The 22164-nt window shown below is 34.1% G+C and overlaps 3 protein-coding genes across 3 annotated transcripts in view; 2 read left to right on the forward strand and 1 right to left on the reverse strand.

The window, feature by feature from the left end:
* The first annotated feature begins 750 nt into the window (after nt 1-750).
* LOC148951502 (zinc finger protein 862-like) lies at nt 751-1707 on the forward strand. The gene has a single exon (XM_089091129.1). The coding sequence runs from the start codon at nt 751-753 to the stop codon at nt 1705-1707; it is 957 nt and encodes a 318-aa protein (XP_088947255.1).
* Nucleotides 1708-1770: 63 nt separating this feature from the next.
* LOC148951503 (uncharacterized) lies at nt 1771-2631 on the forward strand. The gene is made up of 2 exons (XM_089091130.1): nt 1771-2263; nt 2348-2631. Exons 1-2 carry the CDS (start codon nt 1771-1773, stop codon nt 2629-2631), a joined length of 777 nt encoding a protein of 258 aa, XP_088947256.1.
* A 3345-nt stretch (nt 2632-5976) lies between these two features.
* Nucleotides 5977-22164, reverse strand: part of LOC148951504 (uncharacterized) — a 66217-nt gene continuing 50029 nt past the window's right edge. Inside the window, exons 5-6 of the mRNA XM_089091132.1 lie at nt 15164-15379; nt 5977-6158 (exon numbers count right to left, since the gene is read on the reverse strand). Of these exons, the coding sequence (XP_088947258.1) occupies nt 5977-6158; nt 15164-15379 (398 nt within the window). The remainder of the gene's footprint in view (nt 6159-15163; nt 15380-22164) is intronic.

Here is a 22164-nt window from a genome sequence, read left to right on the forward strand (position 1 = left end):
TTACTGACAATTTTGTTTCAGGAAATGCATGTTACAGTTACCAAGGAAACACTTGGCGTTAGAAGACCGACCTTGACAGAACACTTAGCGACAGAAACGAGAGATAAATTTGAAACAGGAGAAGACTTCATTCCATCGGTCAACACAAATGATGAGAAGGAGTCAGATATTGGGCAAGAGGTCTCCGATCAAAGAAACAACATGAAACTCTTTTCATGTGTCGCCAAGCTGGAGCACATTATATCAGTAGTTGCTGGTTCCAATGACATAGTTAAGACCGTCCGGGAAAATTCTGCGTTGAATGCAAGAGATATCTTGGTGGAAATACAATCTACATCATCTTCTGTGTTTGAGCTGTGCAAGGAACTAACAGTCGATTGTACTGAAGAACTTCTTAACATTTCGGCAACTAGTGGAGTTGTTGTCGAAAATCACAGTGACGACTCCGAAAGTGTAGTTCACAAGGATCCTGGAATAAGGAAGCCAATCTCTAGCGAAAACCAAAGGAAATACCTCATCTCATGTGGTCCTAATCAACCAAAGCTGAGTGTGTTCCCAGCTGATCTGTCAATATAAAAAAAGAAACAGCGTCGTTTTCACCCCGGCTGGTATGAAGATTACCAGTTCTTAGAGTACAGTATCAAGAAAGATGCTGCCTTCTGCTTCGTTTGCTTGCTTTTCCCTAGTGGTCCGGGGCGAGACCAGTCCAAAAACGCTTGGGTGGAAGATGGTGTGCGGCAATGGCACAAAATGAAGAGCCAAGAAAAAGCAAAGAAAGGAAAAATGGCAAGTCACTTCTCTTCCGAGTCACAAAAAGCAGCTTTGTCGGATTATTGTCACTGTTGTAATGGTCATGTTGATTTCCTACTTGATAAAAGAACTCGAGCTAAGTTTTTGCAGCAAGCAAAAGATGAAGAGACAAACAGAAAAATTGTGACAATGCTTTTGGACGTTGCAAGAACCCTAGCGAGAAAGGGCACTGCATTTAGAAGAACGGAAGAACAAGACGGCAACTTTGTTCAATTTGTTCAACTTCTAGCGAGATATGTGCCTGCTCTTGAAGCTTGGTTAAATGATTCTTGGTATAGACCATACAAAGTTAACTATCTACATAAAATATCCCAGAACGAGTTTATTGAATTGCTTTCAGCAGAAGTCAGGGAGAAGATCCTTGACGAAGTCCTGGATTCAGAATTTTATTCTGTGATGGCGGATACGACACCCAATGCTTCACATTCTGATAAGCTTGCAGTCGTAATCCGCACCATCAGCTCGGAAGGGATGCCTAGAGAGAGACAAATAGATGTTAGCGAGGCAAATGACAAAACTGGTCAGGGTATGGCAGAAAGTATTATAGGAACACTGACAAGGAGAGGAATTCCGCTTGATAAACTAGCTTTTCAGTTGTATGACTATGCAAGTGCAATGTCTGGTCAGTTTAATGGAGCCCAGCAGAAAGTATCGGAACTTCTCAGTCGCCGTGTGCCTTATATACCCTGCCAGGTCCACAAACTAAACACCATGAAAGAGCATAGTTGCAACTCATCTCTCTTGATAGCCGAGCTTTTCAATATCCTCGAAGCAATGTATGTGTTCTTCTCTTCATCTACAAAGCGTTTTGCCGCCCTTAAAGAAAAACTCTCTTCGATTGAAAACAGCCTTAATCTCCGAAACTTATCATGGACCCGGTGGACCGCAAGGGCTTAAACCGTACAAGCAGTGGTTACTTCATTTGAAGCAATAGTATCAGCCCTTGACGAAATAAAACAGATGAAGAACGCCGATACGAAAACGAAAGCACAAGCCAGCGGCCCCCTGAAAAGGATTCTCAACTTTGATTTTATTGCCTGCCTCATGTTCATGAAAAATATCATGTACAAGGCCAGGATTGCAACAGAAAAGCTTGAAGAAGAGGATATGAACATCATCGACGAAATTGAGATGCTAGACGCTACGAAGAAACTTTTTGAAAGAATATCTTGTGAGGAAATGAACAGTTTAATTGACAGTGCAGCACAGTTTGCCAAAAGAATGGAAGTGGACCCAGAGGCTGATTTCATCAGACACCATCGTCGGAGACTTGGACCATCTCGTTATGACAGCCGAACTCAAAGTCAATCCGATATCTCAATGCATCAGTTCTATAGACAACATTTCAGAATCTTGCGAGACAAGTTGACTATAATGATGGGAGATAATCTCAGAGCTTGCCTTGCCGATTTTCTGCCATTTTGCACCTTACTCCAGCCTCCTTTGAACAAAAGTATCTCAGTTGCTGATATTGAGCAAGCAACATAGTTTTTCCCAAACCAGGAAAGAGCTCCAGACGCTACTGCTCTTCGAGTAGAGCTTGAAGTTTTGTTCCAGTTCTGCCAAGGCGCTGCTTGCTTCAGTGAAGTTCTTGGTGAAGCACATCGCCGGAACCGTCAGCTTAAGCAAGCCAGTCGTGTCTGCAAATTGGCAGCGACTGCACCTGTTGCAGTTGCAGCTGCCGAAAGAACATTCAGCAAACTCAAGTTTGTGAAGAATTGGCTGAGAACTGCCATGCGTGATTCTCGACTGGATTCCCTCATGTTGTTGGCGAGTGAGAAAGACCTCACCGATGGTGTAGACTTAAACAAGATTGTTTAGCGTTGGTCCATTTTGAAGAAGAGGCGAATCCAGATTTAAGCTTTTCTTAGTTGTATATTTGGGCATGTAGTGTTCCGTTTTTTCCTTCTTTGTTCCCGTAGGTAAGTATAAATGATAAAACACTATTGTCTATCAAATTTGTAGGTAATGACGAGTCGTAGAATATGATCTACAAGTCGTTTAAATAGGGGTTCTCACCCCCCCCTGACCTGAGTGCTTCGAGCCACCCCTGTATCTACCTTACTTCTGCCCTAAGAATGAAGTATGGACGGATGATAGATAGTCTTATCTATCAACAAATGAAATGACACCATTTTTATACAATCCTAAAACGGTCTTATCCATGGCATGCATCATGCCATGGCTAATTGTAGAAAAAGCCAAGACAGATAGTCCGAGTGAGTGAGAGGCAATTCTGCGATAAGTCCTTTTTGGGATTGTATAAAAAGATGTCATTTAGTTCTTCAATGAAATGATCCCCACCAGAAAAAATCCCCCCCCCCAACGTCTGTATATTTACCAATAACCAATAGTATGTGTGAAAAATGGGCAATGTTTATAATTTGAAGCTCTTCCCCCAGGGACTGTGGGGGATTAAGTCGTCCTCAAAGATATAGTTATTAGATTTTTCGACTATGCTGAATAAAATGGCTATGTCAAAATTTTGATCCGCTGACTTTGGGCAAAAAATGAGCGTGGGAGGGCACCTAGTTGCCCTCCAATTTGTTTTTAACCTGAAAAGGGAACTAGAACTTTTAATTTCCGTTGGAATGAGCCCTCTTGCGACATTCTAGGACCACTGGATCGATACGATCACCCCTGAAAAAAAAAAACAAAAAAAAAAAACAACACGCATCCGAGATCTTTCTTCTGGCAAAAAAAAACATAAAATTTCACATTTTTCAGATAGGAGCTTGAAACCTGTACAGTAGGGATCTCTGATACGCTGAATTTGATGGTGTGATTTTCATTAAGATTCTATGACTTTTAGGCGGTGTTTCCCCCTTTTTTGAAAATAAAGCAAATTTTCTCAGGCTCGTAACTTTTGATGGGTAAGACTAAACTTGATGAAACTTTTATATTTAAAATCAGCATAAAAATCCAATTCTTTTGATGTATTTATTGGTATCAAAATTCCATTGTTTAGAGTTCGGTCACTATTGAGCCGGGTCGCTCCTTACTTATAGGTATTACCACGAACTGTTTGATATTTGAATTTTGGTTTTGCAACAGAAGATTTACACAGAAAGACATTAGTTTCAAATTTTCCAGGGATTTGTGTATTTGATGAGTAACCTTCTGATATTTTTGGCTTGAAATACATTAATATTAGATAATATATATATTGTACAGCCAAACAAAGACAAGAAAAACACAAAAATACAAAGAGGATAATTTTCAGCCAATGAATGACGAAAACTAAGGAGAAGAACTCCGCTAATTCGTCTTCAGTTCTAAGATAGACATGTATACTGTTAAGAAAACCTTTGGAATCAACCTTAACGAAAGTGAAAAAGAGAATTTAAATCAAAACACAAACATGTTCTCTTCAAACAACAAGTTTTTAAAAATGAAAATTAAAGAGTTATCACAAAACTAAACTAAAACCGAAAAAAGGAAAGGAAGGCCAAAAATAAAAATGATATAAACACAGGACCACAGACTGCAACTTTCTTGAATATACAGATTTAAATTATATTTATTTTAGTTTTTTCTCTTTTCTGTTTAGCTAAGTCTGTGACACATTCAGATAATCATTCCAGTAACATAAAATATCCTTGTTTGTAGAATTTCAATAAAAACAAGCTTTGACTTAAATCTAACAGCTATATCTTTCTTGGGGATTTGAACACGCGATGACTTACTGGTGAAATCGATTAATTTTCCATATATGTGGATTCTTCACTAGAATTTTCCTGCTTGGTTCTAAGACTGAATGAAAAAAAGAATAAATTTATTTACTCAACCCAATAAAACACAAGATTTTAACAAATAATACACCCCTAACAGAAAGCTGAGCCTATTGTGGTTGGGTATAACAAAGATAAGAATTCAATTTTTCAACACGAACGGAAAGTAAATGAATAGATTGGATAAAAACCTCAAAATTAGAAAAAAATGAATACTGGACAAGAAAAGAAATTTTGGGGAGCCACTCCAAGGAAGGTAAATCCAATATGGACAAACGAACAATAAGAAAGAAAATAAAATTTGCCTATGCTCCTTCATAAAAGCTCATTAAATAATAGTTGATACTTTCGTTTCCAAATCATACTGATTTTGGGTAAATCACTTAGTTGGAGTTATGTCTCTCAATCTAAATTTATTTGATATCTAAATCTTATTTGCTATCTAATTGAGAACCTGGATCTTTTGGCATTAACAAAAATAGGTTAATACACTCTAGAATGCCTAAGAATTCAATAAAGGGGCTGACTGAACAGAAACATCTCGTAGAAGTAATTATTTGGCTTCTACATTTTAAAATATCATAATGCGATATTTACTTTTCTTTAGAGAAACCATATTTTCCATAGAAAAAGATTGTTTTTTTCGTATTCCTGCATTCAGGTTAGCATCATCTATGAGTGGGCCTATATCTCAGTGCGCTTCTATCTTATTCGGACTCCGCGTCATAAAAGCTCCAAAGTAGGCATGTGAACCTTCCAGAATTACCCTCAGCACCAACTTTTTAGTATAAACTTAGGCATGTAGCACCCTATTTGAACCTTATTTTAGGTTTTTCTTGATATCAGTTGTCTCGCGAGTGTTTTCTCTTATATCATCATCAAAAACGGAAAATGCTGCGAACTTGCAAATGTTTTAAAACCTCGAACTAAAATATAATTCACTAGAATTTTTTCTCTTTTCGAAATTGTCTCTTTCAATTGGTTTGGGCTGATTTGACTGTACTTACACTAGCCATTTATGCGAGGGTTTAATTTGGGCCCAGAACCCCTTTCCCTAAAATTTCTTGATTTTACTACTGTTTTGAAATTTTTCTGAGAAATTATTTATGTGTTCCACATAATTCAGCTGTTTTCAGTTGTCTTCTAAGATCTTGAAATACACTTCAATATGTTATCCCCATGAAATGAGTTCATACGCACGTCCCTGCATCAGTATTGTTGAAAGGGGATGGGAGAGGCCTTTAAAACTTTCAAAGTAGCATTAATGCTGTTACGGAACACTCCGGGTTTCCGCGAGCCTCCGTTTTAAAACCACCAGCCTAGTGTCGTAATAAAATACATTGTGGTTCTATTCCTCCAATTTTCGTCAAATACAAAACAAAATAAAAATTTGAACACATTATATTCTGTCAGAAAACAGTAGCCTACATTTGCATTAAATTTTTGCACTATGAAATCTTGGTCTTCCTCTGCCACAGTTCGTAAATCGTGGAATTGTAGCAAGCTCTAGTCTTTCGTCTGGCATTGCTTCATCTGTAGAATTCATGTCCAAATTCAAAGTATCGTCAACTCTGGATAGGACCTGACCTGATTCTTCAGTGGGATCTTCTACAAGACCTTAAAGTATGAGCTTTTTTACAGTAATGTTTGTTATTTAGTTCTAAGAATTTTTGTGAAAAAGAAAATCAGTAACCCAAAATCTATTGGGTATGATATTTAATAGAATGCAATACTGCTGTTGCTACTACTGCTAGTACTGCTACTACTACTAGTACTACTTATAGTACTTTTCTGCCACTACTACTACTACTACTGCTTCTACTTCTACTCCAGCTACTACTACTACTACTACTACTACTACTGCAGCTCCTACGACTATTACTACTACCACTACTACTACTACTGCTACTACTACTACTCCTACTGCTGCTACTATTACTACAACTACTACTACTACTGCTGCTACTGCTACTACTGCTAATACTACTACATTAACAACAACAAATACTACTACTACTACTGCTACTACTGCTGCTACTGCAACTACTATTGCTACTACTATTACTACTACTACTACTGCTGCTACTATTACTACTGCTGCTATTACTACTAGTATTCACAGCTCATTGTAGAACCAAGCCATCTGAGGCTAACACCGGCACGCAATATCCTGCTTTTCCTAGTCTATTCAAAGCTTCATTCTTTGACCTCCACCATAAGACTCATTTTTTCTTTAGATCCTTTCTGGTGACTTCTTCCTACCCCAATTTCCGACTAATGGCTTTTCGCTTGGCCCTGAAAGATGGCCAAAAAATAAAATCTTTGGCAATCTATTATTCATCATCAGTAGAATGTGACTCATCCTAACTCTTCTTTAACTATAGTCCTAGAATGTGAGGTCGAACCTCAGTTTTTGTACAGCTTATAGAAATCATTCTATTAGAAGACAACAGGGCACAGTTGACAAAATTGCCAGACTGAAGTGGCTGTGATATACATAGGAGCTGAGAACCTTTAACTCGAATAAATTCGGAAAAAATATGTCCATATTCTAGCGATAAATAGTTGTAACATTTGTTTTTCTATCAGTAATTGCAGCCCCTAGGTGACAATGACATTCGGGAAAGGACTAAGAGGGCTTTTCGTCTTTCCCTCCCCCAACTTATAAAATCACAAAATAGCTTTTATAACAGAGAAATACCCCATTGGTCACAAATTTCAGGCAATGGTGTAGATATAAAACAAAGAATAAACTTGAATCAAGGAGTTCAAAGGATTAGCTTTGGGGGTTGGAATTCTGTAATAGAATAGGTTTGAAATATTTTTTCTACTGATTTTAAACAGTGGCTCTGTTTAAAAAAAAAATAGGAGGGTTTGGGGCAAAATATATATTTTTCTAATTTATGGGGCGGGATTAATTTTTTTCCTATGAAAATTTCGACAAAGGCATTTTCAATGACAAGGCATTTTTTTCTTTACCAGACAAATAAATTTATTGTCGAATACAATATTTAGGCATTATCTTTAGAAAATCATCAGGGAAACCCATTGGGTTATATATGATTGTTGTTCTATCTTTATAATATACTACTATATATTCATACTTCATCTACAAATCAAAAATCAGAAAATTGAAAACACATAGCAAGATTGATAAAAATAAAGAAATAAAATAATTAAATCAATGAAAAGCCCTCCGATCCAATCGAAATTTTATATATATATATATATATATATATATATATATATATATATATATATATATATATATATATATATATATATATATATATATATATATATATATATATATATATATATATATATATATATATATATATATATATATATATATATATATATATATATATAATAGATTTTCATTAGATCAATAAACTTTAATGATAATACCAGTAAAAATTTTTAAAGAACCAAGGGGGGACACCCCCCGGCTTCCCCCAATTGTCATTGCTGCCAGATCGGTAAAAATAACTTGTCTTACGCTTGGTATTTGAATTCTTTTTTTTATCGTTTTGAATTTTCAGTGCTTAAGGTAAAGGACAAATTGCGAAACATCTTTCAGAATAGGGGATTGCTATCCATTTTAAGATTAATGTGGTTCCTTACTATGGTTTCAAAGTCCTCAATAAATATTTTTGTAGCATTTTATTTAAAAGTAATATTTCTCAAATGAAAGTGAGGAGCAACATTAACACTTAAAATGAACAAAAATCATACCATATAACAAGGGAGGGACTTATTCCTCCTCAAACCCCCACTCTTTACGCTAAATCTGTATAGCGCTTTAAAGATAGTTCTTATTTTGATTCAGCAGCCCATGTTTTTGAGTAGTCGTTCTTAAAGAATTTCACCAAAAGTAAAACTTTAACGTAAAGAGCTGGGAGTTGTGGAGAGGGAAGCCCCCTTCATATACTGGAAAATTATTATTTATTTTAAATTTTAATTTCGCTTTTTCCTTTCATCATCATTGAATAAATTTTTCTATATTTAATTTTTGCTCGTTTTTTTATAGTATATCCGAGTTTTTTTTTTATAGAGTTACCCTAAATGCAAGGAGGGCTACCATTCTCAATCCCAACTCTTTTTATATCAAGATTTAACCTTTGCACAGCAATGCTTCAAGAGAAAGAGCTCTTCGATTGCATTTGCTTTTCAAATACACGATCACCCCTGGTGCAAACAAAAACATATACATGACCCATATCTATATTTATCTAAAGGCTCATGGGAAGACTGATAGCGAATTAAAATGTATTTTTCGAGGCCTTTGGACCTCCCCTGCCTAAACACCGACTCAACCGCTTCTTCATGATAACTGATACTCAATTATACATTACTGCTTATAATCCTATTAAAAATAATGTTAATCAAATAGATTAAATGAAGCTTTAAAATAAATGTTGATATTAATCAATAATGCTGCATGGATTATGTGGCATTTTAGAAACGAATGCGCCACCGTACGGGATTAATTTTTCTGAAAGTGGAAAGCTCAATATACAGATTTCCCGATACTTTCAAATCTTTTGGCTATCTCAGAATTTTCAATCGATTGCAATTCGGCCCTCTTTGGGGCAAATGCTAACGTTAAGAGACGATCACGTCCCATAGTGAAAATAAAATAGCCCATAACTCCTAAAACTAGAGTCAGATCAAAAAAAGAAGGACACTATTAGAACCGTCTTGTCCAATACCCTTTTATACGAAACTAACTGTCCCTTGCCTTGAATAACAAGGGACATTCATTTGTTTGAAAAACAAGAAAATTCGCTCCAAGCATGATATTCTGCATCTACGGTATATTTATTTTATTTTTTTTTTCTTCAGCTAGCGGGGCAGTGGAAAAGCATAGAGAGCTGTTTAATGGCTCATTTGAAAGGAAATTGATTTATCTAAAAACCTTTCATAATTAATAAAAATAATTTTAAAACTTAAATCAATTTTTTACGAAAAACTGCATTTTTCTATAGCTCTGTACTAGCAAATTTGATTAACATCTTAATGCCTTCTGGCACCAAACCTTTTTGGGCTCAACTCCTAAGGTACGTATCTCTATAACGTTGTGCTATATTTCCGCAGGAAAATAATTATTTATTTTTTTTTTTTTTAAGTGCAGAATCACTAAAGTTTATATTTAAACTGCAAAAATACTTATGACGCCTGAGAAATAATTTTAATTTTTATATTCAAACTAGAAAAATACCTGAAAATTGAAAAACCAATTTTGTTTTTTATTAGGTTTTAACTACTGGATACGTGGTTTTGTGGTTCTAAATAAAAAAGGCATCTTTTTTCCGTTTTTCCTCAGCAGCTGGCAGGGCACTGGAACATCACAGAGCTGTTTAATGACTCATTTGAAAGTAAATTGCCACATCTAGTGCCTTTTGTAATAAATAATATATTCAAAATAAAATATTTTTACGAAAAAAACTACACTTTCATGTAAAGGCTTGATGAATGACATCATAAGGTCTCGAACCGTATATGCCGTAATAAGTGAATGCCACATTTATACACGCTTGTCTTACTAATTCTAAATCATGGTTGCTATATATTGTGACTTTTGTTACATGTAGTGCCTTTTAAATTGCTACAATGGAATCAATTTCTTACGAAAAGCTTCATTTTCTAATACACCGTAGTAGCAAATGTTATTAACATCATCTTGCATACAAAGATCAAAATAAGATTTTTAACATTATAAAAACCATGTAGATATAGTTGTATAAAATGCAATAACTTTTATAGGGCTTTGGCAGAAATCTCATTTGTCAATCGAAACTAGAATTACATAAAGCATTGGTAAAGTTTTATAAATGGTGTTTATTTAATCTGGGTTGCAGCGGTATCTAGCAAACTAGTAAGAGACGATCTCGTCCAATACTAAAAAATGTAATATCCCATAATTCCTAAAAATAACAAGAAAAGTTGCTTGAACTAGGATATTCTGCATGAAAGGCATCTTTTTTCCGCTTTTCCTCCTAAGCTAGCAGGGTACTGGAACATCTTAGATAGAGCTGTTTAATGGCTAATTTGAAAGAAAATTACCATATATAGTGCCTTTTGTAATGAAAATATATTCAAAATTAAATGTTTTTACAAAAATAACTAAATTCTCATGTACAAGTTTGATGAATGTCGTCATAATCGTAGGTTGTAACCATATATGACGTAATAAGTGAGTAGCATAGTTATTGCCACTTTGCCCCACCTTGATCAACCCGTCAATTAACCCCTTTTCAATTGAATTCACACGATTTTGAATGAAAATTTCCGACATTTTTACAATTTCCCATCTTGAGCCTTAGGATCAAAACAGTTCTTGTGAAATAACAATATATTATGTAATTAAAAAAAATTGTTTAATTATATTCCGTTCTTCTTATACTACTGATAAAATGTAATAATTTAATATGACTTAATACTTAATGGATAGCTTGATATCAATATCTGTTTAGACACGCTTATCTTTCGAAATTAACATCATGGCGGCAGTAAGTAACCGACATAAACCTTGCTCAAAAGCTCACTCTTCACGCCTTAGTGAACAGTGCTTTAAAGAAGATTCTTCATCTTCTTCTTCTTCTTCTTCTTCTTCTTCTTCTTCTTCTTCTTCCTCTTTTTCTGGTTCTTCTACTTTTTCTACTTCATCTTCTTCTTCTCCCTCTTCTTCTTCTTGTTGTTTCTCTGGGGTATAATGTCAGATGTCATATATCACTCAATACTTCGCTCTTCACGCTATATTCTTCAGAACTTCTAAATGCTTCATTTTCTTCTTCTTCTTGTTGCTTTTTTGGGATATAATGTCACATATAATTTGTAATGTAATAATATTGATATGTCCCAGGGTCATCAGACTGCTTTAGTACTCAGTTGTATTGATTTTACAGCAAAGAATGATTTCTAGGCGATCGTGATTGAAATATCAAAATAAAATACAAATCTGACCAAAACTCAATTATTATCTTCAATTATAACCAGCAAATAGCATAGCCATATTAGACCTTCACTTAAATTTACAGCAAATAACGAAATCTAGCACATAGATTATATAAAATATACTTTGCTCAATAGCTCGCTCTTCACGCTTTATTGTCAAGTGATTTAAATAATCTTCTTCTTTTTCTTCTTTTTTTCTTCTCCTTATCGTCTTTCTTCTTGTTCTTCTTCTTCTTGCTTCTTTGGGGTATGATGTCATATCTCATATATTATAAAACAAAATTGAACAGTGCCTGGGTCATCAGACTCCTTTAGTACTCAGTTATACTGATTTTATCTCTACTCTATGGGGCACAATGTCATATGTCATTTACAACTCAGTACTTCGCTCTTCACGCCATAGTGCTCAGTGCTTCAAAAAAGTTTTTTCTTCATCTTCTTATTCCTCTTCATCTTCTCCTTCTTATTTTTGTTACTTCTTTGGGGTAATGATGTCATACGTAATATATTGTATAATAAAATTGAAAACGCTTGGGTGCTTGGGTAAGATGAAGCTTTATAGAACCATCTCCTCCTTTTTTCTTTTTCCTCTTCTTCTTCTTTTTCTTCTTCATCTTCTTCTTCTTCTACTTCTTCTTCTTCTTCTTCTACTACTTCTTCTTCTTCTTCTTCTTCTTGTGTCTTTCCTGGAGTATGATGTATTTTATCATATAGCACTCAATACCTCGCTCTTCACGCTATTGTGTTCGGTACTTCAAAAAAGGTCCTTCTTCTCCTTGTTCTTCTTTTTCTTCTTGATGATTCTTTGGCGTAGGATATTATATTTAATATATTACACAATGAAACTAACCGGCAAATATCTTTTCCATATTAGACCTTCGTGTGTAATTTGAAGTAAAGAACGGAATCTAGCCCATAGCATCAGAAATATCCTTCGCTCAGTAGCTTGCTGTTCACGCTATAGGGTTTAATGCTCTAAAGAGGCTTCTTAATCTTTTTCTTCTTCTTCTCCTTCTGCCACTTAATTTTCTTCTTCTTCTTGTTTTTCTTATTGTTATTTGTTACTCTTCCATTTCTTGTTGCTTCTTTGGAGTATGAGTTGTATGTCATATATTATATAATAATATATGATTTTATAGCAAATCATTGATTTTATACCAATTGTATTGATTTTATAGCAAAGGATTATTTCTAGGCCATAGTGATTGAAATATTAAAATAATAAAATGTAATTTTTGACAAAAACTAAATTATCATGTCCAATTATAGCCAGAAACTGTCATTGCCATGCTAGACCTTAAGGTAGCTATATAGTAAACAATGGAATCCAGCCCATAGTGACCGACATACACCTCAATCAATAGCTCGCTCTTCATGCTATAGTGTTCAGTGCTTTAAAGAAGCTTCTGCTTCTTCTTCTTCGTCTTGTTTCTTCATTGGGGTATGATGTCTTATATCAAATAGCTTCCAATAACTCGCTCTTTACGCTATAATGTGCATTACTTCATAAAAAACTTCTTCTTCTTCTTTGGTTTCATATTTTTCTTGTTATTCTTGTTCTTCTTCCATTCCTTGTCTTTTCTTTGGGGTAGAAATCATGTGCCATATATTATATAAAAAAACTGAAAAGTTTCTGGGCCATCAGACTTCTTTAATACTAAGTTGTATCGATTGTCTAGCAAAGAATGATCTCAGGGCCAAAGTGATTTAAATATTAAAATAAAAAGCGATTTTGACAAAAACTAAATTATCATGTCCAGTTATAACCAGAAAATTCCATAGCCATGTCTTCATGTGGATTTATAGCAAAGAACGGAACCTAGCCAATAGTATCCAGAAATTATCTCACTCAGAAGTTCAAGAGCTTTTCACGCTACAGTGATCAGTGCTTTAAAGAAACTTATTCATCTTCTTCTTTTTTTTTCTCCTTATCTTCTTTTCTTACTTCTCTGGGCTATTATGTCATATGGCATATATCGCTCAATACCTTATTCTTCATAATATAGTGCTCAGTACTTAAAATAGTCTTCTTTTTCTTCCTCTTTTTATTGTTTCTCTTCTTCTTCATCATCTTTTTCTTGTTTCTTCTTTGAGGAATTATATAATATATTATATTATAAAATAGAAAGCTCGTGGGTCATAACGCCCCTTTAGCGCTCAGTTTTATTGATCTAATAGCAAAGAATGATCTCTAGGCCTTAGCAATTGAAATATTGAGATAAAAGCAACTTTTGACAAAAACTAAATAATCATTTCAAATTATAGCCAGATATACACCACTCAATAGCTCACTCTTTATGCTATAGCGTACAGGGCTGTAAAGAAACTCCTTTGTCTTTTTCTTCTGCTTCTTCTTCTTGTTTTTCTTCTTCTTCGTTTCATTTTCTTCTTTATTCTTACTGCTTCTCTAGAGTATGATGTCATATCTTACTCTATCTCTCGCTTTTCACAATATAGTGTTCAGTATTAAAAAAAGCTTCCTCTTTATATTCTTCTTCTATAGTGTTCAGTTCTTCAAGGAAGATTCTCCTTCTTCTTTTTCTAAACGTTTTTCTTCTTCTTTTTCTAAACGTTTTTCTTTTTCTTTTTCTTGTTCTTCTACTCCTTCTTCTTCTAATGCTTCCTAAAAAGACACTAGAACTTTTAACTCCCGGTCAAATGAGCCCTCTTGTGGCATTCTAGGACTATTGAATCGATACAATCAACCCCTGGAAAAGAACAAAAAAAAAAAAAAAAAAAAAAATTAACACACATCCGTGATCTTTCATTTGGGAATAAGAAAATGCGAAATTCCAAGTTTTTGTAGACAGGAGCCTGGTAAATTTGCAACAGGATTCTCTGATATATTGGATCTAATGGAATGATTTTTATCAAGATCACTCATCTTTGTTGGGGTGTTAACCCTTTTTCTAGAAATGAGGCATATTTCCACAGGCTTGTAGCTTTTAATGGGTAATTTGAAACGTAAAGACTACTATATATGGAATCAGAATAAAACTGTTTCAATCAGAATCAAACTTCTAAAGTTTGACTTTCTCACAACTCTATTTTTTTAAACAATAAAAACTTTAGCGTAAAGAGCGAGGCGTTGAGGAGGGGACAGCCCCTTTCATATACGGAATAATTTCTCTTCGTTTTAAGTTTTAACGTCGTTCCTTACTTTCAGTTAAAAGAACTTGTTTTTTTTATTTAATATATATTAAAACCTACAATAAATGGATAATAAGTATTACTATAACAAGTATAATAAGCATACATAGATAATAAATACAATAATAAGTATTCAAACGGAAAAAAATTTAGTAATAATTTGTTGATTAAGGTATTAAATAATTTCAACATACAATTTATCAACAACAATCAGCAACATATGACAAGATATAACATATCAACATGCATGAAAGTATATTATCAATTTAACTTTAACAGTGGTAAAAATTAAGTGAAAATGATACTCAATGTGGAATGATACCCTTTACCTTTTACAGAGGGACTGCCTCGTGTGCAAAACGTCTTTAATTAAAACCTAAGGTTTAGATGGCGTAAATCTGGACGGGAAAATTACGTCTGAATATTGAGATGTTTGCAAGTTATACTTGTTGCATAGCCTTATTCTGCAAACCTTATGAAACTGTCTTCATAACGCATGAAAATAGGCTTACCTGGTAAATTGTTGATCTTTATTTGCTGTTGAAGTGAACTGAAACTGCTAGTCAGGCTACGCTGCTCTGAAACTAGAGGATGCACTTCCTCATATTTTGGTGGTGGCTCCTCAGAATATCTGCTGTCAGGTAAATAAGGATAGACCGAAGGATAAAGAGACATGTTTTTCGTCACTCCACTGTAAGTTGGTAGACGTGAAACTTCATTCTGTGAATCTACAATTAAATAATTATTAATTTCCTGTTGTGTCTAGTCAAATCTATATGATTTTGTCCTATAGCATATTGTAAAGGCGTATTTTTGAATACATTTAAGGTGTCTATAGTAGCGCTTTCTTAAACTAGTAACCGACAAACGTTTAGTTCTCTTATATCAGCCGCAACATGTAAAGCAGTAGACCTGTGACTATTGGTCATATTTGGGTTTGCTTCGTTTCTAAAATATGCTTGATTACATCCAATTGATTTTTATTAGCAGCCAATGGTAAGGATTTATTAGGAGGTTTATTTGTTATGTTTGGATATGCTACATTTTCTGAAACATATCTGATAACATCTAATTGATTTGTCCTCGCAGCCAATAGTAAAAGTGTTAATAAGGCACTATCAAGTAAGGGTGTTTTCTCAAAAGTATTCGTTCTATTCGGGTTTGCTCCATTTTCTAAAATGAAGTTAATCACATTAGAATGATTTTGTTCCACAGCAAAAGGAAGCTGTATTTTTCTTTTTTTATTCCAATTTGGAGACCTACTCATTCTAATAATTTCTTTTATATCCATTTTTTGGTTTTGTTTTGATTTCTCAAATGTGTTCTCTCCAAGTCTCGTTTTTCCAAAATTATCAAACGAAACCTAGTACAGCAAGTCTCGAAAAGGCCTCAGTTGTTACATCTCACTCAAATAGATATTGGCTTTCAGTTAAAAAAAAGTTTTTGTCAAGCAAATAATGCTAAATTAAATTATATGCTATACGAGTCTTTACGTGTGATTATCTAAATCTTAGTTCTCTTCCGTATTTTAATCTGTTCTATCTCATATTTTAACGAAACACTAAGTCATTTCCAAGCCAGTTTTACCACTGAAGCTATGGGATAAAGCTAGAATTTTCTAAGGTATTGATCTCTTTCAGAGCTTTTAAGCTTTTAATGCGTGTTGAGAAGGATGTTACCCCAACCAAAAGGTACTGCATGCACACTACTGCTACTGCTTCTAATGCTACTACTACTAAGGAAATGGGTATTAAGGAGATATTTTCAGGAAATGTTGAGAGGGATTTTGAATTAAATCCAGACACGCTATATATATACAAGCTGTCAAATGGCCATATCAGCAATATCTCAGGAACAGCTTTGAGTATTAAGTTGAAACTTTCAGGGAATGTTGAGGGGTATCTTGAACTATTAGAAAGAAACTGGGAGCATACTACTACTAAGACTACTAATGCTACTGCTATGACCACTAATGGATTATCTTCGATACCGCTTAATGTTTTAAATCAAAACTGTAAGAGCATGTTGAGGGGATGTTGAACTAACCAAAAATGCACTATGCAAAGACTACTACTGCTATCACTACTACTACTCCCTGTGCTCCTACTACTGATTGTAGTGCAGCGACTAATATTATTGCCAATACTAATTGTATTAAGGTAAAGTTTTCATGAAATGGTGATGCCGTTGTTTAGCTAAATCACAATACACTATATGTATCAAGGGAACCGGCAGAAAACTTTCCGGAGGGGGGGGCAGACACCAAAATAGCAATGGGTGTTGGGTGACAGGGAATATATTTCAGTATATATTTCGTAGAATTAAGTTTATTTTTAAATACTTTTAGGAAAAAACTCTAAAATAAAAAGAGGAATTAAATTGCATGCAAAATGAAACAAAATACAGTAAATTTTAAACGACAACGATTCTTGGCAAAGGGCTCAATTATGTAATAAATCATATATTTAATTATTATGTATTTAATCTTAAAAGAAAATTAAACTCGAACCAAAATTACAGAAATATTTATTGCTTCCCTAGATTATAGCAAATATAGACTTGTCTTCGTGTAATATCCTACACCTTAGAATAGTTTACACAAGGATTAGAGATACTCAAAAATCATCCTGCCTGCATAGATACCACGTTTTGATTTTATAACGGCCATGAAAAAAGCACCTCTTTCATAACAGGACAATTCTCCACATCGAATTTAAATCCCTTACATATTCAGACATTAAAAAAAAATATAGGCGGGCGTGCCAGGTTTGCCTCTCATTTCAGGCAGTCTTACGGTCCTATGTCAGTGTTAAATTCTTGGCCAACATAACTGAGACTCTAGGCAGGCGTGCCTTTCCAAAAAACTAACAAACAAGTATGTTTCCAATAAGAGAGTCATACTTACTCTCGCCATTTACCCGTGTCACAGCCATATAAACATTTGCCTCTCAATTACTTGGACTATCTGTCTTGGCTTTTCATTGTCTACAATTAGCCATTTCTTAATGCAACCTACTGCAAAATACTTGATAACTTCAATTCAAAATCAACGTTGATTTTGAATTGAAGTTATCAAGTATTTTGCAGTAGGTTACATCAAGACATGGCTAATTGTAGAAAAAGAAAAGCCAAGACAGATAGTCCAAGTAATTGAGAGGCAAAAAAAAAAATTAAGCTTACTATCCAGCTATCAAATTGACCCTCTTTTTCTTGTTGTCCTATTCAACTGAATAAAATGAACAGGTTCAAAAACATTTCCCTCACAAGAGAGTCCTATCAAATAGTTCGTGATAAAAAAAACTGAAAGTAAAAATTGACTTGGGCCAATATTCAACAAAACTGAAAATGGGATTCTTATGACAATTGCTACATCGGGAGTATTGGCTTTTTATGCTAATTCTAAATATAAAAAATTCTTTCAGTTTATTTGGGTGGTTACCCACCCAAAACCAAATATCTGGGAAAATTTGCCGGATTTTTGAAAAGGAAGGTGAAACACCCCAAAAAAAGCAAGCGATCTTATTGAAAATCCGTTTATTAGACACATCATATCAGAGAACCCTAACGTTCAGGCTTCAAGTTCCAATCTTCAAAATGTGGAATTTCACATTTTTTTTTCAGAAGAAACATCGTCGATGCATGTTTATTTGTTTTTTTTTTCCAGGGGTGATTGTATAAAACCGAAGGTCTTAGATAATTTAGAGGGAGCTCATTCATACGTAAATTTAAAGCTTATTTTAAGTGACCATACAGATTGGGCCAAGGGAAAGTCTTGTTTTCTGCTATTTTAGGTCACGAAACTACGACTTTACCCCAGAGAGAACGAATTTGCAATCAATTTAAAATTCTGAGAAGCTAATTGCTTTAAAAGTATCAATAAACTACAATTTCGGCATCCCAGTTGCAAAAGAAGTAATGCCACACGGTGACAGCACTGGATTCAACCAAGTTGATTCACTTTTTTTATAATGGAATTACATTTGGTGATCTGTAATTGCGTATCAGATATAATGAGGGGCGGGGGGTGAGTCAATGTTTAGGTAGGGGTGGGGTAGATGTCCAAAAGAATACATTTCATGAGCCTTCAGATAAATGTTGAAACAGGTAGGGGAAGTAGGAATTAATTAAAATGTTTCTCTTTACAGCTAAAATGTTACATTTTCGTACCTACCATCACAGAGATAAAAAAGGCAAAGCAGGCCATCATCACACCCGTCAGAAAATTTTTTGGGCGACAAATATTGCTAGTAAATTGGTTTTCAGCAGTTTTAAATGGTAATATTTTCTTTTTCTATTTATATGAAGTACTTCAATGCATTTGAATAAATGTATGTAATGTATCTATCGATAAGAGAATCCTGTTGTATAGGTTATGAGGCCTTCAGCTATGTAGACGATCAAAAGCTTCACAGAATTTCCATCCATAAAAACAATAATACTCTTCTTCATCCAACCAAAATTCTTTAGAAGTAATATTAACAAGGACTTTTTACCAAAAACTCTATTCATTGCCAATTTTTTAAGTATATTCAAATTTTATCCAAAATTGAAATTGCAAATTTAAAACGTAAAACGGTACTAATGAACGTACAATTATTGATATATACATTTTAACAGCAATTAACCAGGGATTTAAGGGACCGGTACCTCAAATCATATCTTGGTTAGGCCTGGGTATGATTTGGAAAACAATCCGAAATTAAATAAAAAAATAGCTTTTCAACTGACAGCAAGGAGCAGATTTGAAACCTATTTGAAAAGATTATTCTTTTTATGAAGGGGGCTGTTTTCTCCTTGGCTCCTTACTTTTTACTGTGAAATTTGGCTTCTGTCCAAATTTTTAAAGAAACTTTTCAATTGGAAAAAAAAGATTTTTGAAAGCGCTAAAAACCTCTTGTTTAATAAGCAAGGTGTTGAGAAGTGGGCAGTTCCTCTTATATACAGAGTAATTTCAATTTGTTTTTTAAGTTTCAAACTAGCTCCTTGCTTTAGTTGAAAAAACTTTTCTATTTTTTTAATTACATTTCATGAAAATGTAAAGTTTAATGAATATATTACTTTTGGGAACGTAGAAAAAGATCAATATTTTAATGATCTCTGTTTGGCTTCTGATGGTTAATGAAGCTTAGAGAAAATTTTTTTTCTAAAGGCAATGAAAAAAGTGCGTCAATTAAAGTAAAAGTATATAAAAATGAAAAAAGTAAGTAATTAAAAAAAATACACAAAACAAAAGCCTATTTACGAAAACTAAGATATAGGCTCCCAGCGTTCAGTTCTGTTGAGCAATGTCGAAGTATTGAACGGACATGTCTTAACAGTATCAGTAGCTATTAACTTGGTTATCAAACACCAAAATATTTAATGCTTTTAGACTCAGTGTTTATGAAAAGTAACGCATATTCAAAGTAGTTTGTTCAAAGTAAAACATTAAAACTAAGATTAAGAAAATCAAATAAAATTTTTTAATTCAATACTATTAATTTAATTTTGAATACTCAAAACCAATATATTTGACACCTTTACGCTTCATAACTGTAAAATTAAATCTTTTTCAAAGTGACAACTAGATCAGTACAGTCACTCCTGCCAAAAAATTAAGTAAATGATAATAAAACACAAAAAATGTTTCCATTCAGGGGAAAATACAGAAATTCCAGCATTATGTTCAGGGGAAACATTTCATATTATAGTGGCTTCAGATATCAGCTCATGGGTACTCTTGCAATGCAAGAAATATGTTGACTGCTTATTTTTACCGAAATTGCCCCTTATTAAGTTGTTTTTCATGTGTTTTCTATAATTACACGAACTCTCTTATGTACTAATAATTGCACCCTTTACTAATAAACAAATACATATTTAGGATCACCATAAAAAGCTGATTCTTTGATTTAATGTTAGCAATAGCTGGGCTCTTATACTATCGTTATTGACAAGGATCGTTATTTATTTACCATTTATTACCATGAAGATTTTTTACTCCAACCAAATCATATAGAAAAAATGTTTGTGGGAACTGGAAAGGGGCTACTCAGTCACAAATTAGAACTTATATTTTCCTTATTATGGGTCGAAACATATTGGCAGGCAGCCAACAATGGGGCAACAGGCATTTTTTCCATGGTTTTTCCCTATTCTGCTCTCGTTCCTTTGGTTTCCTCATAATTACTTCATAGACCCCCACCCAACCCCCAGCCGACGCCCATGATATGTATGTAGGTTGTCAAAAGAGTGCATAAAAAAAAATGGCTTATAAGATTAAGTTGAATTTTTAAGAAATTTTTAAGGGGATGATGAACTAATTTGAAATACACAATGAATATGCTGGTTATCAAAGTGGTTCACCAGCTATGTTCCAGCATCGGCTTAGCGTGTAAAACTAAAATTTTCAGGACAACTAATGCTCCCACTTTTGCTGGTACTACTGTTAGTACTACTACCACTAGATTGGGATTTGAAGTACGAACTTTAAGGGAAAGATTATTTTGCTATAGAGCTAAATCAAAGGGTAGGCCTACTATGTGCATGCTGGTCATCAGTGCCAGCAATATCTTAGAAACAGCTTAGGGTAGTAAGTTGAAACTTTCAGGGCTATTACTATTACTAACTCCAGGGGCGAAGCTCAGAACAAAATTTCGGGAAAACCATAAAATTAATGTGCAAATTCCATTCTAATTATTCATGCACGGTGAGCTAAAATCAAAGCTACATTAATTCAAAAACATTCAGAAATTGAGTTAATTTTTTTTAACTGAAGGTAACGAGCGACATAAAAACTTAAAACGAACAAAATTATTCCCTATATAAAAGGGACTGTCCCCTCCTCAACGCCTCACTCTTTACGATAAAGTTTTTATTATTTTAAAAAGTAGAGTTGTGAGAAAGAGTCAAACTTCAATGTAACGAGTGATGCGTTGAAGACGCGACAGTCCCTTTCACATACAGAATAATTTCTGTTCGTTTTAATTTGAATGTCGCTCCTTACTTTCAGTTAAAAAAAACTTGTTTTTTTAATTTAATACATAAACAGCACTGATGTGTTTTCTTTTTTGCTGCTGCTTTTTTTCTTCGTCGCTAGCGGAGAACTTGAACATCCTAAAGAGCTGTTTAAGGGCTTCTTTGAAAGCTAATCTTTATGTCTAATCTATTTTAGACATTGAGTTTCATAATGACATAAAAAATTTCCCTATGGCACCCTAAAAATGCAATTTGAGTGTCATTTTCGGAATAGAAAGGATAGAAAGGCTGGGTGGGGCACTGGAACATGATATACAACTGTTTAAAATTTCATTTAATAGCAAATTTATATATATAACCCTTTTTTTTACTATCCGGAGCTAGTGAAGAGCCGGGCCCCGAATCAATTATTAAAATTAAAATCCGAGAAGGGAAGGACTTGGTATCCCACGGTATGTTTCCTGGTCCTAAGTGTATTGCGTGGAAACACACAATGAGGTTACCAAAATAGTCTGCAAGGGGGTGTCGTCGGTGTCGTTGCACTATGTAAATGAAA

This window comes from Artemia sp. Qi Xiang Cuo, chromosome 6 (genome assembly GCF_049724085.1).
Source record: "Artemia sp. Qi Xiang Cuo chromosome 6, ASM4972408v1, whole genome shotgun sequence".
Lineage (NCBI taxonomy): Eukaryota > Metazoa > Arthropoda > Branchiopoda > Anostraca > Artemiidae > Artemia > Artemia sp. Qi Xiang Cuo.

What these genes read in the sequence shown, in the direction of transcription:
- LOC148951502 (XM_089091129.1), top strand. Translation starts at nt 751, where the DNA reads ATGAAGAGCCAAGAAAAAGCAAAGAAAGGAAAAATGGCAAGTCACTTC.
- LOC148951503 (XM_089091130.1), top strand. Translation starts at nt 1,771, where the DNA reads ATGAAGAACGCCGATACGAAAACGAAAGCACAAGCCAGCGGCCCCCTG. An exon ending in CCAGCCTCCTTTGAACAAAA is followed by an intron (nt 2,264 to 2,347) that starts GTATCTCAGTTG and finishes CTCTTCGAGTAG; the next exon opens with AGCTTGAAGTTTTGTTCCAG.